Here is a 13,786-nt window from a genome sequence, read left to right on the forward strand (position 1 = left end):
GGTTGATGAAAGAATTTTCTGTTGACACAGCTACTATCTCTTGAGGAGGTGGATTTTAAAAAGCAATGACAGAATCTTTTCCATCGCTACAGTAAACGTCTACGCTGAAGTGCTGCAACTGTGCTGTGGTAGTATTTAAAGTGTAGATATAGCCTGAGCAAGGAACTAAAACCATCAGCTTCTTTACTGAACATCTGCCTCTGCTTGCACCCCACCCACTCCAATTACTGTATTTTGGAAGATAGCAGAAAACAAGTATTTCCTCTTTCCTGTGTTTGTGCTGGAGCAGTAAAAACATCCCACATGGTTTACATTTTCATAGCAGGATTGTGTGCATTTCATGACCCACAGTAAGTTGGATTTGCAGCAGGACAACCTTGCAGGTTCACTTGAATCTTCAAGTTTCCACAAAATTTAGAACTTCAAAGTGAACCTGTGTGATGTCTTGTAAGAACAGACACTGACTTCCAATTTTTTTCCATTGGTGGGAGTGAAAGGGATTGGGAGATCAGCTACCTCTCTCAGTCCCTGAAAGGGGAAGAAGGCAGCCTTGCTATTTCTATCTCCAACACTGTTCCCCCCCATACATCCCACTGCAGAATGATAGAAAGAGTTAATTAATACTCACATGCTTCACCATGTCTAATAACTAGGAAAACTGCCAAGGCTAGGAATGAGACCAGCAAGTCATTCATAAGAGACATTAAAATCCAGGCAATGTGGAGTGGGTTTCAGACCACTGGTATACATTAGGGCTGTCAAGTGATTAAAAAATTTAATCGTAATTAATCACGCGATTAATCGCGTGCACCTCCCCTTTAAAATGCTGTGGTGGCGTTTCAACGGGGCAGTGCTGCGTGGAGCCCAGGATCACTGGAGTCCCCAGCTGACCCCGTGCTCCATGCAGCGCTGTCCCTTGGAAGTGCCGAGGTGCGTTAGGAGCCTGGGATCAGCTGGCTCCATGTTGCAAAGCCCCTTAGAAGTCCCCAGCTGATCCCCAGCTCCGCTTGCACTGCCCCTTTGAAGCGCTGGAGCGGCACTTCCAAGGGGCAGCGCAGCATTAATGCCTGCGATTAACATGTTAATCCTGGACTGCGTTAATCGCAGGCGTTAACGCAGGTCAGTTGACATCCCTAGTATACATCCGAAAAGGCTGTTTAAAGTAAGAGGAGTTCAGGGATTTGTTAGGGGCTGAGGTATAAATGGGCCAAAACTACAAAAACAGAACCAGATCTGCAAATGATGAGAGATATAAGGCTAGTTTGGGGGTTCAAAAGAAAAACAAGTCAATTTTGCTTAGTGCAAATTCCATCTGACATGGCCTCATTTTGCAACTAGAAACAGTATACTTTATTAATTACAACTGATGCAATGTCATGAATATTAGTGAAAAAATTACCTTACAAATGTACTTACATTGTAGTCTGCTTCAGGAAGCTTAATACCAGGAAATAAGTCGCTAGTTATACCATTGAACAGAGGTATATCATGAGACAAAAATTTAGGCTCATTCACATCCTTAATAGATCTAAGAAGCTAAAGAAAACAAACACATAACTTTACAAAAAATGTATATTCTGATTTACATGTTGACTACAGAATAATTATTTTACAATTACCCTTGGCAAGTAGATTTTAGTCCGGCGCAGCCGCGCAGCGCGCTCTGCGAATTTGCAACGTGGTTTGCACATGCACAGCGTGCGGTTCTGCGCAGCTGGTGAGTGGGGCTCGCCGCCACTTGGCAAACCCTGAACATGCGAATGGCCATACTGGGTCAGACCAAAGGTCCATCTAGCCCAGTATCTTGTCTGTCGACAGTGGCCAGTGCCAGGTGCCCCAGATGTGGTGGACCGAAGACAATGATCAAGCAATTTGTCTCCTGCCCTCCTTCTCCAGCCTTTGACAAACAGAGGCTAGGGACATCTTTACCCCCTGGTTAATAGCCTTTAATGGACCTAACCTCCAAGAATTTATCTAGCTCTTTTTTAAACTCTGTTAGTCCTAGCCTTCACAGCCTCCTCTGGCAAGGAGTTCCACAGGTTAACTGTGCGCTGTGTGAAGAAGAACTTTCTTTTATTAGTTTTAAACCTGCTACCCATTAATTTCATGTAGTGCCCTCTAATTCTTATATTATGGGAACAAGTAAATAACTTTTCTTTATTCACCTGCACCACACTACTCATGATTTTATATACCTCTATCATATCCCCCCCCCCCAGTCTCCTCTTTTCCAAACTGAAAAGTCCCAGTCTCTTTAGCCTCTCCTCATATGGGACCTGTTCCAAACCCCTAATCGTTTTAGTTGCTCTTTTCTGAACCTTTTCTAATGTCAAAATACCTTTTTTTGAGGGGAGGAGACCACATCTGTATGCAATATTCAAGATGTGGGCGTACTATAGTTTTATATAGGGGCAGTAAGATATTCTTCGTCTTATTTTCTATCCCTTTTTTAATAATTCTTAGTATCCTATTTGCTTTTTTGACTGTCACTGCACACTGCATGGATGTTTTCAGAGAATTATCCACAATAACTCCAAGATCTCTTTCCTGATTTGTAGCTAAATTAGCCCCCATCATATTGTATGAATAATTGGGGTTATTTTTTCCAATGTGCATTACTTTACACTTACCCACATTAAATTTAATTTGCCATTTTTATGCCTAATCACTCAGTTTGTTGAGATCTTTTTGAAGTTCTTCACAGTCTGCTTTGGTTTTAGCTATCAAAAACATATTTTTGAGGCAGTCAGTTTCATCATCCTGCTGTTCTTGCACTTAGGAAGTTTCCCCTGAGATTTAATCTAAATCTGAACTAAGATTTTATCACAGGGGAAGTGACCCAGGGAACTGGAGGCAATAGAGGGGAATACAGGAGGGCAGGACAACGCTGCTGCCAAAGGGTCCCTGGGTCAGGACCCAGAATAGTGTGTGGGCCTGGGTCCCCCCCACTTTCCTCTTGCACTGTGTCTAGCCTCCATTGTGTGTAGCCTGGAAGAACTGTGGCTTGCCCCTGAAGTGAGAAGGCTGCAGTTGGTCACAATGGCAGGCGCTAGCTATAGGTGAGAGGATTATTCTGGGAGGGGTGGGTGAGATTCTGTGGCCTGCACTGTGCAGGGGGTCAGACTAGATGATCATAATGGTCCCTTCTGACCTTAAAGTCTATGAGTCTGATGATAACCCCAGGAAGGGGGTAAAAGACACTAAAATGGGTACTGCCATACTGTGCTCCAGGAGGGACGCAGGTCCACAGCTAGAGTGTGGAGCATGGACAACAACATGCAACAGATGCCCTGTTGATAAAGGACTAATTCCTTTGAGCAACCAGCAGGAGGTGCTGTAGTTGTGACCCCGCCAAGTGACAGCCCCCCCCCCCCCCCACTGCCTACAGTGACTCAGTGCTCTGTAGCCCCGACTACCTGCAGCAACTGACCAGTCCTGGCCCTGCCATCCTGGGGCTGAAGCAGAAAATGTCACAGAGGTCTCTAAAATCCACAGAATGAGTGATCTCCATGACAAAATCTTATCTTTAGTGATGTGGTATCTTAAGCAATTAAAGAAGTAATATAAGCTATATTGCACTCAGTGCTAGGCTATATTAAAAGGCAGAAATCCCTGTAATGGGTGAAGATACATGAAGCAAGACATTTCCTGACATTGTGTTGGGGATCTGATGGAGCATCCAAATGTTCCCCACTCTCTCCCCTAACAATTATAGTATTGCCATCACTCAAAAATTCCTTCCCTAGCTTTAGCACCTCTGAAGACCCCCTACCTCTCCTTCATTCATTAATGTAGCAATGACGAGGAAGCAGAGCAGGCTGTATCTCCCTTTGCATAGTTTCCTCTATTCTTGGCTTCCATGCACTCTACACATGACATATTCATACAGAATAGAAAAGCCAGAAAAAAATTAGAATAAGAGAGAGACAGCCCCCCTGCACCTTGCAGGAGGCATAAGGGATATGTTGAAAAAGGCTTTCTTTTCTAGACTGCCGCTTTTTGCCAACAAAGTGCTGTGTCGGCAAAATGCAGCTGCCATTTTTATGCTTTTAGGCACGGGATATTTAAATCTCTGCCTCATTTGCAATGTCGACCTGCCTAATCTGCATCTCTCTGCTGACAGAGGGATACAGTCTAGACATACCCTAGATCTGCTATGAAAAAATTGATTTTTTGTTTGTTTGTTTATATCACTTTTCACAATGGACTTATTAGCTAACAATAAATACATTACAATCATTTGGATGTCTATGTATTTGTTTTTTTCCTAAAGCTAATTAAGTATTTTAGGAAAAAGCATGAAAGCAGCCAACAGTAAGAGTTGATGGCCACATTCTGAGGTCACCAAAAAAAATTGTCCTGAGAACCTCTGATCAAGTCAGACCTCATGCACATCACAGGTCATCAAAATTCAACCAAATATACCTGGATCTTTTGCATGTTTTCTCCTTATCGTGAATTTAAATTAATCCTTTCAGTTAAAACTCAATTTTGAAACTAGTTTTTATTTACATCTTAGATAATAAATAATATTTAGCACATAATGGTTTACATTTACAAAGTGCTATAACATATTAACTAGTTTATTTTTCATAATATTTTTGTGAAGTAGATAAGCATTCTTAACCCCAATTTACAGATAGAGAAACTGAGACAGAGTGGTTCAGTAACTTCACTAGACAATACAGTGAGGTAATTCAAAATTCTTAAGAATTTTAATTAGCGAAATCCATTGTTACCTCAGGAACTTACCAATATATCTTCATTCTCCTGCGGGAATTTCAGTTTTAGGTTGCCAGCAGCCACTAATACAGCTTTAACTGCACGCATACCATAGTCATAATGGAACTGAGAGGAAAGTTGCTCTGAACAAAGTCTATAGGTCATTACTATCTTCACTGACAATGGCTTGGCATTAAGAAATCCGTAGGAGTAGAGAGAGATTTCTGCTATCAGAGCATAGTTAGGAACCATCATGGCTACAGTTCGGAAAAGAACCTGAAATGCATATCACAGGAAATATGTCTGAAACATTTAGAAGAATAAAAGAATTATTGTATATCTGATTTGCACTCAATATCTAGAGATACCGTGTTGCAAAAGTTCCTGTGGTTACAGTATTATCAATCTTTGAAGACAAGATCCATGACTCATTAAGAGCCAAATATAAGAAAGTTGCATATATGGCCCTCGACACAAAGAACATTAATTATCAGACTGACCCAAAGTTCCTCCTCTTTCACACCCATCTTTTCCCTAAACAGAGACTATTCATTATGTGTCATGTATGGGTTAAACATACCTGATGGGGAGGAAGATATGAGATGGAACACATGATACATGAGAGAGTATACTGCACCCTGTGAAGGGGTGTAACACTGAGCATGCTCAGTGCTGATTACAGCATTCCTGGATGAATTCTGCCTGTCTGAGGTAGAATTCCTCTTTGAACTCCTTTTAAAGCAAGAGGGCTCTGGCCCATCTCAGTTCAGTGCTGTGACTTACAGGGAAAATAGAACCATAATGCTGCCATCAAGATATCTCTATTTCACTTGCTGAAGCAATGTCTCACCACTGTAACAGGAATACTGGCATAAACAAACATCATAGTAAATCTTTGCAACTGGTAATCTGAATAGATTCATCATCACTTGAGCTAGTCAAATTGTTCTACCTCTGCTTCTGAATAAAATAACATTCTAAGTTATTTTAAACACATTTTCTTAATATATTCTATATAAATTAATTTAAAAGCATACAGGACAAAATCCTTCAATCACTACTCAATTCCTGCTCCTTACCCCAGCTAAACAGCCCTCAATGAAGTGTTGGCTCATCACACATAAGAGCAAAAGTAATAATTAATTAATGTAATTTCAGTGTATAACAAGAAAAACTGATTAAAAACCTTAACAGAGAATAAACTGGTTTGAATAAAAGAAAAAAATGAAACCTGCCAGATATGTTGCATAAGAAATGCAAAATTTAAAAATATAAATTGCTTATATTGTGGATTCCACATTCTAGTGTAACACCAGTAGTGAATTTGGTCCTAGGTTTCTTAAATGCATTATTAAGCGAACATGCTCATTTTATTATCTTACCTTGAGGTTGTCTGGCAGCTCAGACCGTCCTGCATAACCTGGATTCATGGTAATAGCTACAAAACAGTTGGGATTGAGCTTCAGTTCAGTCCCTTCAAAAAGAAATGTTTCCATCTTCAACTGTATGGCTCGCTGAATGCAAAGGATCTGCTGGGCCACCACGGACAGTACTTCTAGCTCAATACGATTAAATTCATCAAAACAGGCCCAAGCACCGGAAGAAGCCAAACCCTTAAAAAACTGTAAAACAAGAAAAAAAGATAGTAACTGTAACTCTCCATAGCATCAGGAGATTTAAGAGCACCAATCAATAGTATGATGGCTTGAAATTCAATGTTGTGCCATGTACTTATTTGCATAGTTGGAATAATATTTAAGTTTATTTAGAGGAAAGGTCAGCAGGTACATTAGGAAATTAAGTAAATGGAAATCTTTCCTTGGTTTTAACAGAAGCTGAGTAAGGATCACAGGCTCTGGTCCTGCAAACTCCTGGACATATACATAATCTAATACATGGAAAATGATCCTACTGAAGTCAATAGACCTTAAATTATAAACTATTAAGGACGGGGATCATGAGTGGGATTTTCAGAAGTGCCTACATGAAATGGGCACTTAACTCCCATTGAAAGTCAACACCTTTCCTCCTGAAAAAACACACAATGATCTTAAAAAGTAATTCAAATTACCTTTCCCATTGCTAGGTAATCAAGCCCATCGGAACAGTTGAAGACAACACACTGTACAGCAAGAGCTTTAGCCAAGTCTTTAGTAGTCTCTGTTTTACCTGTCCCTGCTGGGCCCTCTGGAGCACCACCAAGGTTTAAATAAAAGGCTCCAATCTAAAGAATGGAAATAGTTTACGAAAAGTAATAATTTAATCAAATATTTGTTCATAGTACAAAATAATTTTATAATGGAAAATAATTTTAAATTCAAATGTGGATTGAAAACACTAGATAGCTAAAAACAAATTATTGCATACAACAAGTATTTATCAGATTTTTACTAAATGAAAAAGGCAATGCAAAAAAATTACTTATGTCTTCAAAATACATGAAACTCAAAGTTTGATTCAGAGTTATCTTTATTGCAGATTCCTCAGAAGAGGGCACAATCTTATTTGTTCCTGAGAAGCCCATGTAGACATTTACATTGAACCTGATTGTGCTGCTCACACACAGGAAAAGTCCATTTTTAAAGTCAATATGCCTGATCTTACTTGTTTTTGTTTCCTATCTCGCTCTTTTTCCTTTTCTAAGCAGCAGCATCTCTTTTCCACTCATGCTTTGTGGTCTTTATTATATCATCTCCCTTTGCTCTGCCCATGTTCCATTGTCCATCATATCCAGCTTTCCTCCATATTCTGTTCTCTTACACACCATTTTTCCTGTCCCATCCTTCCCATCAATCGCGCCCTCCAAATCTTCTTTCTTCCCCCCCCCCTTTAGATTCCCCATTATCTTTACTCCTCCCATTAGGTAACCAGGACTTTTGATGTGCTGCATACCAACTGGAAATGGGAAGTAAAAAGTGACCAACTTCTGTCCTAGCTTCAGAGGCAAAATCATAGACATATCAATACCAATATAAACTGCCAGTTACACAATGTCACATAAGTGGCTTGGCTATCTCATTATCCAAGCTAGGATCAAGCTGCCAAGAGGTTCATTTTTGCCAGATCTATAAACCCAGCCCACTTGATGAAGTTGGTAAGCATTTTTCAGTTCAGCACAAAACATGAAAAATGTTGCAGAGCTACTATAGCCATTCAGGTTCATCTTTAAAATTTAGACAAGAAGTAAAATCCCTGAAACTAGAGGTTTTAACAGAAATGTCAAGGGTCTTACAACTACTGCAGTGCTCCCAAGTACCATTGTAGTAAGTATAAATTGTTGGAAATGACATTTTATAGATATGAGTGAATAAAATGAATTATTTAAGCAGGTTAATTACGTTTTACGTAAAAGCATACCAAGGTGCGGTAACATCTATCCGTAAGTGGAGTAATGACAAGTCGAGGTGAGTTGCCAAGGTACTCATAGGCATATTTTACATTGCAATTAATTATGCGGACACGAGCATTTTCATATTCCCAATAATATCGCAGTTGAGCAAGCCACTGAAAGTCTGACTCATTTTTTACACCTGGTAAGAAAGTGAAGAAGAAAATAAGAAAAAAATTCTAGAAAATTGAATTTGTTAGGTATAAAATAAATAATTTGTCAATATGAAATAGTACTGAAATTATGAATACTTTCAAATATAAAATACTTTCGAAATTCTCATAGTTCTTTAGGCCCGCAAGGAAAAATAATGCAAGTCTATTTCTCTTGGTTCTGAAAAACTCCATGTTAGAAACACATGAAGAACAAAATTTTAAAAAGCTATGTACCACTTTCAATCATCTCCATGACGACATCTCTAGCATGGACATCAATAGTAACCAAAGCACCCAATGTGGTTCGTGTCTGCTTAGATAATTTTCCTCTTACCAACTCTACAATATCATTAAGCTGAAGCTGAAGAGCCATATAATAATCCTCTAAGCCCTGCAAGGAAAAAAAATGTCAAAATTGATTGAACATTCTTTGAACTTTAGTTTGCAATTAATTAGGGTTCTGAAAATTCTTCATAGTGTGCATAGACATTTAATAGAGATTGCTTAATGGACCATCACCCTTCTCAGTCATTTCTCTCTCATTTCCAATTATTTACTTCCCCACTAAAAGTACTTTTTTTTTTTTTTTTTTTTTTTTTTTTTTTTACATATTTTAAATCTCAGGCCCACTTAAGTCAATGGGAGTACTGACTTCAATGGGCTTTGGGTCCTTACTGCATTTCAGCAGCTGCAAACAAACAGGAGGAGCCAGTGTATGACCAGCCTACTCCCTGTGAGCCAGAACCAGTTTATAAATCTTAAGAAATTATGTTATGTTCTTATTATTATTGGAAGTGCAGTCTGAAATCACATTCAAGTTGCTTACATATGGAACCCCCTAGAAAAAGAAATGAATGTCTTTACTGTTATTTTTATCTACTTGAATTCCTGGGAACTAGTAGAGTAAAATTTGTTTAATTATTTTATTTAAAATGGGCTCTTAAACTATAGTAATAAACATGTTTCCATAAATAATGGTTCTCTATGCATATATGCAAATGTACTGTACATGCCCACAAACTGAAAAGCACCACTGTTTCATGTATCCTTACCTACTTTCTTAACCCTCCATATTGGATAGTGCCACTAAAAACTTTAGAATGAGGACTGCACCAATATACTGACTTTTCTAACAGAAAACTCTAAGAAGCAGGAGGATACATATCAACCTATGTTTTCCAAAGCCCAATCCTGGATTCCTCAATCACAGAACTTCCACCAATGTCAATGGAACTTTTGAACGCAAAAAAGTGGGATTTGGTACTTAAGCAGAGCTCTCTGTAAATCAGTTACCTGAGTACACAATGGGCAAGTAAAAAGTTGGGTACTCTACACTGTCCATACAAGCTAAAAAGACAGACAGCAGGACATGGATATGGATTAATTAGGCTGCAATTTAATCCATTTATAACATCTGGAAGAACCTTGCAAATTGTGCAGTGCAGGAAGGAGGGTGTTAGCTCTCCACTGATCCAGACATAAGAGTCCCAACCCCTTCCTTGGCTCCCTGTGGGGACCAGAAAAAGGAAAGGATCAGCTCTCCACTGAAGAAATGCAGCAGTCCAAAGCCCTCTGAATCAGCTCCCATAAGGAATTCTTTCCTTCAAATCTATTTCTAATCTGATCTGATAACTATAACCTCTGCATGCTGAGTACCCGCACTGGCATTCCCTACGGCTGTGTCTACACTGCACCCCTTTTCTGGAAAAGGGATGCAGATGAGACAAGTCAGAATTGCAAATGAAGCAGGGGATTTAAATATCCCCCGCTTCATTTGTATAAACATGGCTGCCGCTTTTTTCCGGCTCGGGGTTTTGCCGGAGAAAAGCGCCAGTCTAGACGGGATCTTTCGGAAAATAAAGCCTTTTCTGAAAGGTCCCTTATTCCTCTTAAGATCAGGAATAAGGGACCTTTCAGAAAAGGCTTTATTTTCCGAAAGATCCCGTCTAGACTGGCGCTTTTCTCTGGCAAAGCCCCTAGCTGGAAAAAAGCGGCAGCCATGTTTATATAAATGAAGCGGCGGATATTTAAATCCCCTGCTTCATTTGCAATTCCGACTTGTCTCATCTGCATCCCTTTTCCGGAAAAGGGGTGCAGTGTAGACACAGCCTACTAGTATTACATGTAAGTGCAACATTATAAACTAATCCACCTACTCCATTCCATCAGGTACCCAGCCCAGCTGTAGAAAAGGTTAAAAAAATTGCCTTACCTTGGCCAATCTGTTAGTGAGGAGAAAATTCCATCCCAGCCCCACAAGGAAAATGGTCAATTAGCACAATGCCCACAATGGGTAAAAAGGAATAGGACCAGTTTCCCAAACAGATGGGTGGGAGAGTGGTGGTTTCCAGCCTGTTTCTGGTGTATAAATACCCCTTTCATTCTTCCAGTCAGCAGGAAGGGCAATGCAATGGCCTGGAGCTCTTCCCAGCTGCATCCTGCCCTTGTTCTTCCCTGCTGCATCCTGCCCTTGTTCTTCCCTGTAACCTTTCCCCCTTCTCTGTGCTGTTGCATGGGATCCCTTAACAGGGTAGTGTTCTTTTCCTTCCAGATAGCCAGACAAACACCCAGTTGCAAAAGGAATGTGGTGGACACGTTCTTCAGAATTTCACCATTACTTAGTATTCAAAACTGGGTGTTTTGAATACCCAAAGGCTGTTCAAAAAAATCTGTGTTTTAAGACTGGTTAGAGACAAATGTTAGAGACACGTTAAGACTGGTATTAATTATTTTATCCTACTTTATAGGGATAGGGGGAATGAATGATTTAGTTGATCAAAGTACAATAGCTGAAATAATCAACGTAAACTAAAAATATTATGCTTCTTAGTACCTCTGGGCCATTGCAAATGGCTTCATGTACCTCACTCGTCCAGAACATCTGAGATACACACAGCACTACCTGTCCAGGCCACTCTAGAACCCACTGTTTTCTTTCAGTCTCAGGATATGCCTAAAGAGTTAAATACATCATATAACGATGTTAGTGTAAATAACTGAATATGTACCACCGAGAATGCTTTTGTATTATATGACTCAATGTGATGCTTTTAATAATACTCTTTTGAATACTGGCAATGCTATATTTGTATTTTTGAAATCAAATACAAAATATTTCTTTCAAATATTTCAAATGGCCTTTTTCCTTAATTTTCTTCCTTTTTTATTGCTAAGTCATCAGATTTTAAAAGTCTCCCTATTATTCCCTAGAATCAGCATTCTAAATTGACAAGCAGAATAATTTTTTGGTTTGTGGTCTTCTTTTTAAGTAAGAGCAAATCTCTGACAAGTATTTTGCTTACTTCTAATTTTTAATTAAGTAAAACAATAAAACAAACTCTATAAAATAGGGTATCTTAGAAGTTTAATAATGTTGTCAAATTTCTTTTATACATTCCAGTGAGTATGCAGGACAAATCTCAGTCCTGATTAAGGCAAAACTCCCATTGGCCAAACTGGTTTATAATGATAAGTCTCACACTAAAAACTTAGGCCTTATTTTGTAGCTTTCATATGGTTAAATTATACCCAAGGCAAGTTTCAGAGGGGTAGCTGTTGTTCAGGAAAAAACAATAAGGAACCCTGTAGCACCCTAACGACTAATACATTTGTTAGTCTAAATACATTTATTAGTCTTTAAGGTGTTTAAGGTCCTTGCTTTTACTAAGGCAAGAAGAGTTTTAGTATGCATTAGGCATTTAGGAAAGAGCCCTAAACTACTCATATATAAACAGTTTTCTAGAGATGTCCTGGAACACATATTAATAAACATACCAATCTTGATTCAGCAATAATATCATGTATACTCTTCAGCATAATATCTTCCACTTGGATCAGCCACTTCTCCACAGCACCTCGAGCTTCAGCAGTAGAAATGGTTGAAATCAGTTCCACTCGCTCACCTTCAGTGCTATACATTGCCTTAATATCCAAGTTGTGAAGGAAATGCAGCTTAGCAATGCCCTCAAAACACTTTTTCAAGTGAGGCTGAACTCTGAGAGGATCTTTGGTCTCTGATAGGATCTCTAACATTTCATCATTGGACAAGAAGAAAAAACTAGAAAAAGATTCACAAAAATGACAGAAGTACCAAGTTACTGAACATGTCAGCCCAACTACACAGCAAAATATAAATTCAATCATCTTTGTTTCTGATACAGTCAACGTGCAGCATACCGAGGAAAGAAGAGACGCTTCTTTTCAAGGTAAGCATTAAGCCCTTTCATGATTTTGTCGAGAAGCTCATTGCACCCCTGAAGTTTCTCCAATAAACCTGTCAATGAAGTGGCAGCAAGAACCTGTGACAAAGATATATAATCTCACTTAGTGCCTACTGTAACTCAAATATCGGCTATAGCATACAATGAAGGTTAGCAAGATGATAAATATATTGCACAGGCTTTTCCTCTGTAAGTCTTGGAGGTTAGTGAAATTATAGTTCAGTTAATTGAGTATATTTTTACCACAAAATTATTGATAAAAATGGGAGGAGGATTTTCTTTTAGGGTCAGATTATTTCTGAATAAATATATTACTTTAGGGTCTTTGGCACAATACTTCATAATGTCCCTCCAGTATCTGTCAACAGTTTGGAAGAGACGTCCCTCTTCTGGCATCTGTTGCATGATGTCCTCAGAAGAAAAAATGGGCTCCAAGTAAAGCCATTGAGCTTGAACTTTCAACCATTCATCAATAGTTTCCTGAATTCGAATAAGACAGTCTTCCCATTCCTTAACAAACATATTAAAATTATAGTCATACCACATAAAATTAACTAGAGAATCAAAAGTAAAGAAACAAAATCTTATGGAAGACTAAATGTTCTTCCTTATACATGTATTACCTACCAGTTTGAAAAGTCTAACCTAACACTAGACTAGTTTTCCAAAGCACTAATAAATCCTTTGAGTGGAGTTTCAGATCACTTCACTATTATCATCTCTTAATAATTTTCTATTTAGAGAACATTCATTATGATGCTGGAGACAAATAGGGTTGCTAGATATCCAGTTTTTTACCAGAATGCCCAGAACGGTCCATTAACAGTCTGATCTGGTGGGCCGGGCTAAGGCAGGTTCCTTGCCAACCCTGGCTCCACAGAGTGCTTGGAAGAGGCTGTTATTTCCCTGCAGCTCTTAGGCAGAGGGGAAGCCAGGACATGCTGTCTCTGTTCCTAGCTCCCATTGGCCAGGAAGACTGAGGGGTTGCTTATATGGGTATGGGCAGCATGCACTGCACAGAGCCAGTGTATGTGTGTGTGCGCTCAATAACTACTGAGACTATTCTAGCTCTGAGGTTAGCATAACAATAGAAGAGGGGCTACATTGCTGTTCAGCAGCCTGGGGAAAGTGATTCCTTCCTATGCCAGCCCACTAGGAAGTTCCCAGTGTCCAGCACAGCTGCAAAGGCATGCCCTGAAGTAAAAATTGACCTCATAAATACTAGATCACCAAATATTTTGATTATAAATCAGCAGTAAGACAGAAACCATAACTGGGAGAGAAAATTAACACAACTTATA

At 39.2% G+C, this 13,786-nt stretch overlaps 1 protein-coding gene across 1 annotated transcript in view; it reads right to left on the minus strand.

Annotated features, from left to right (window-relative positions):
• Nucleotides 1-13,786, minus strand: part of DNAH12 (dynein axonemal heavy chain 12) — a 235,155-nt gene that overhangs the window by 141,026 nt on the left and 80,343 nt on the right. The window contains exons 21-30 of the mRNA XM_089781364.1: nucleotides 12,801-12,995; nucleotides 12,442-12,563; nucleotides 12,040-12,322; nucleotides 11,099-11,218; nucleotides 8,500-8,656; nucleotides 8,080-8,252; nucleotides 6,794-6,946; nucleotides 6,105-6,344; nucleotides 4,753-4,998; nucleotides 1,417-1,536 (exon numbers count right to left, since the gene is read on the minus strand). Coding sequence (XP_089637490.1) covers nucleotides 1,417-1,536; nucleotides 4,753-4,998; nucleotides 6,105-6,344; nucleotides 6,794-6,946; nucleotides 8,080-8,252; nucleotides 8,500-8,656; nucleotides 11,099-11,218; nucleotides 12,040-12,322; nucleotides 12,442-12,563; nucleotides 12,801-12,995 — 1,809 coding nt within the window. The remainder of the gene's footprint in view (nucleotides 1-1,416; nucleotides 1,537-4,752; nucleotides 4,999-6,104; nucleotides 6,345-6,793; nucleotides 6,947-8,079; nucleotides 8,253-8,499; nucleotides 8,657-11,098; nucleotides 11,219-12,039; nucleotides 12,323-12,441; nucleotides 12,564-12,800; nucleotides 12,996-13,786) is intronic.

Source organism: Pelodiscus sinensis, chromosome 11 (assembly GCF_052426305.1).
Source record: "Pelodiscus sinensis isolate ZL-2025 chromosome 11, ASM5242630v1, whole genome shotgun sequence".
Lineage (NCBI taxonomy): Eukaryota > Metazoa > Chordata > Testudines > Trionychidae > Pelodiscus > Pelodiscus sinensis.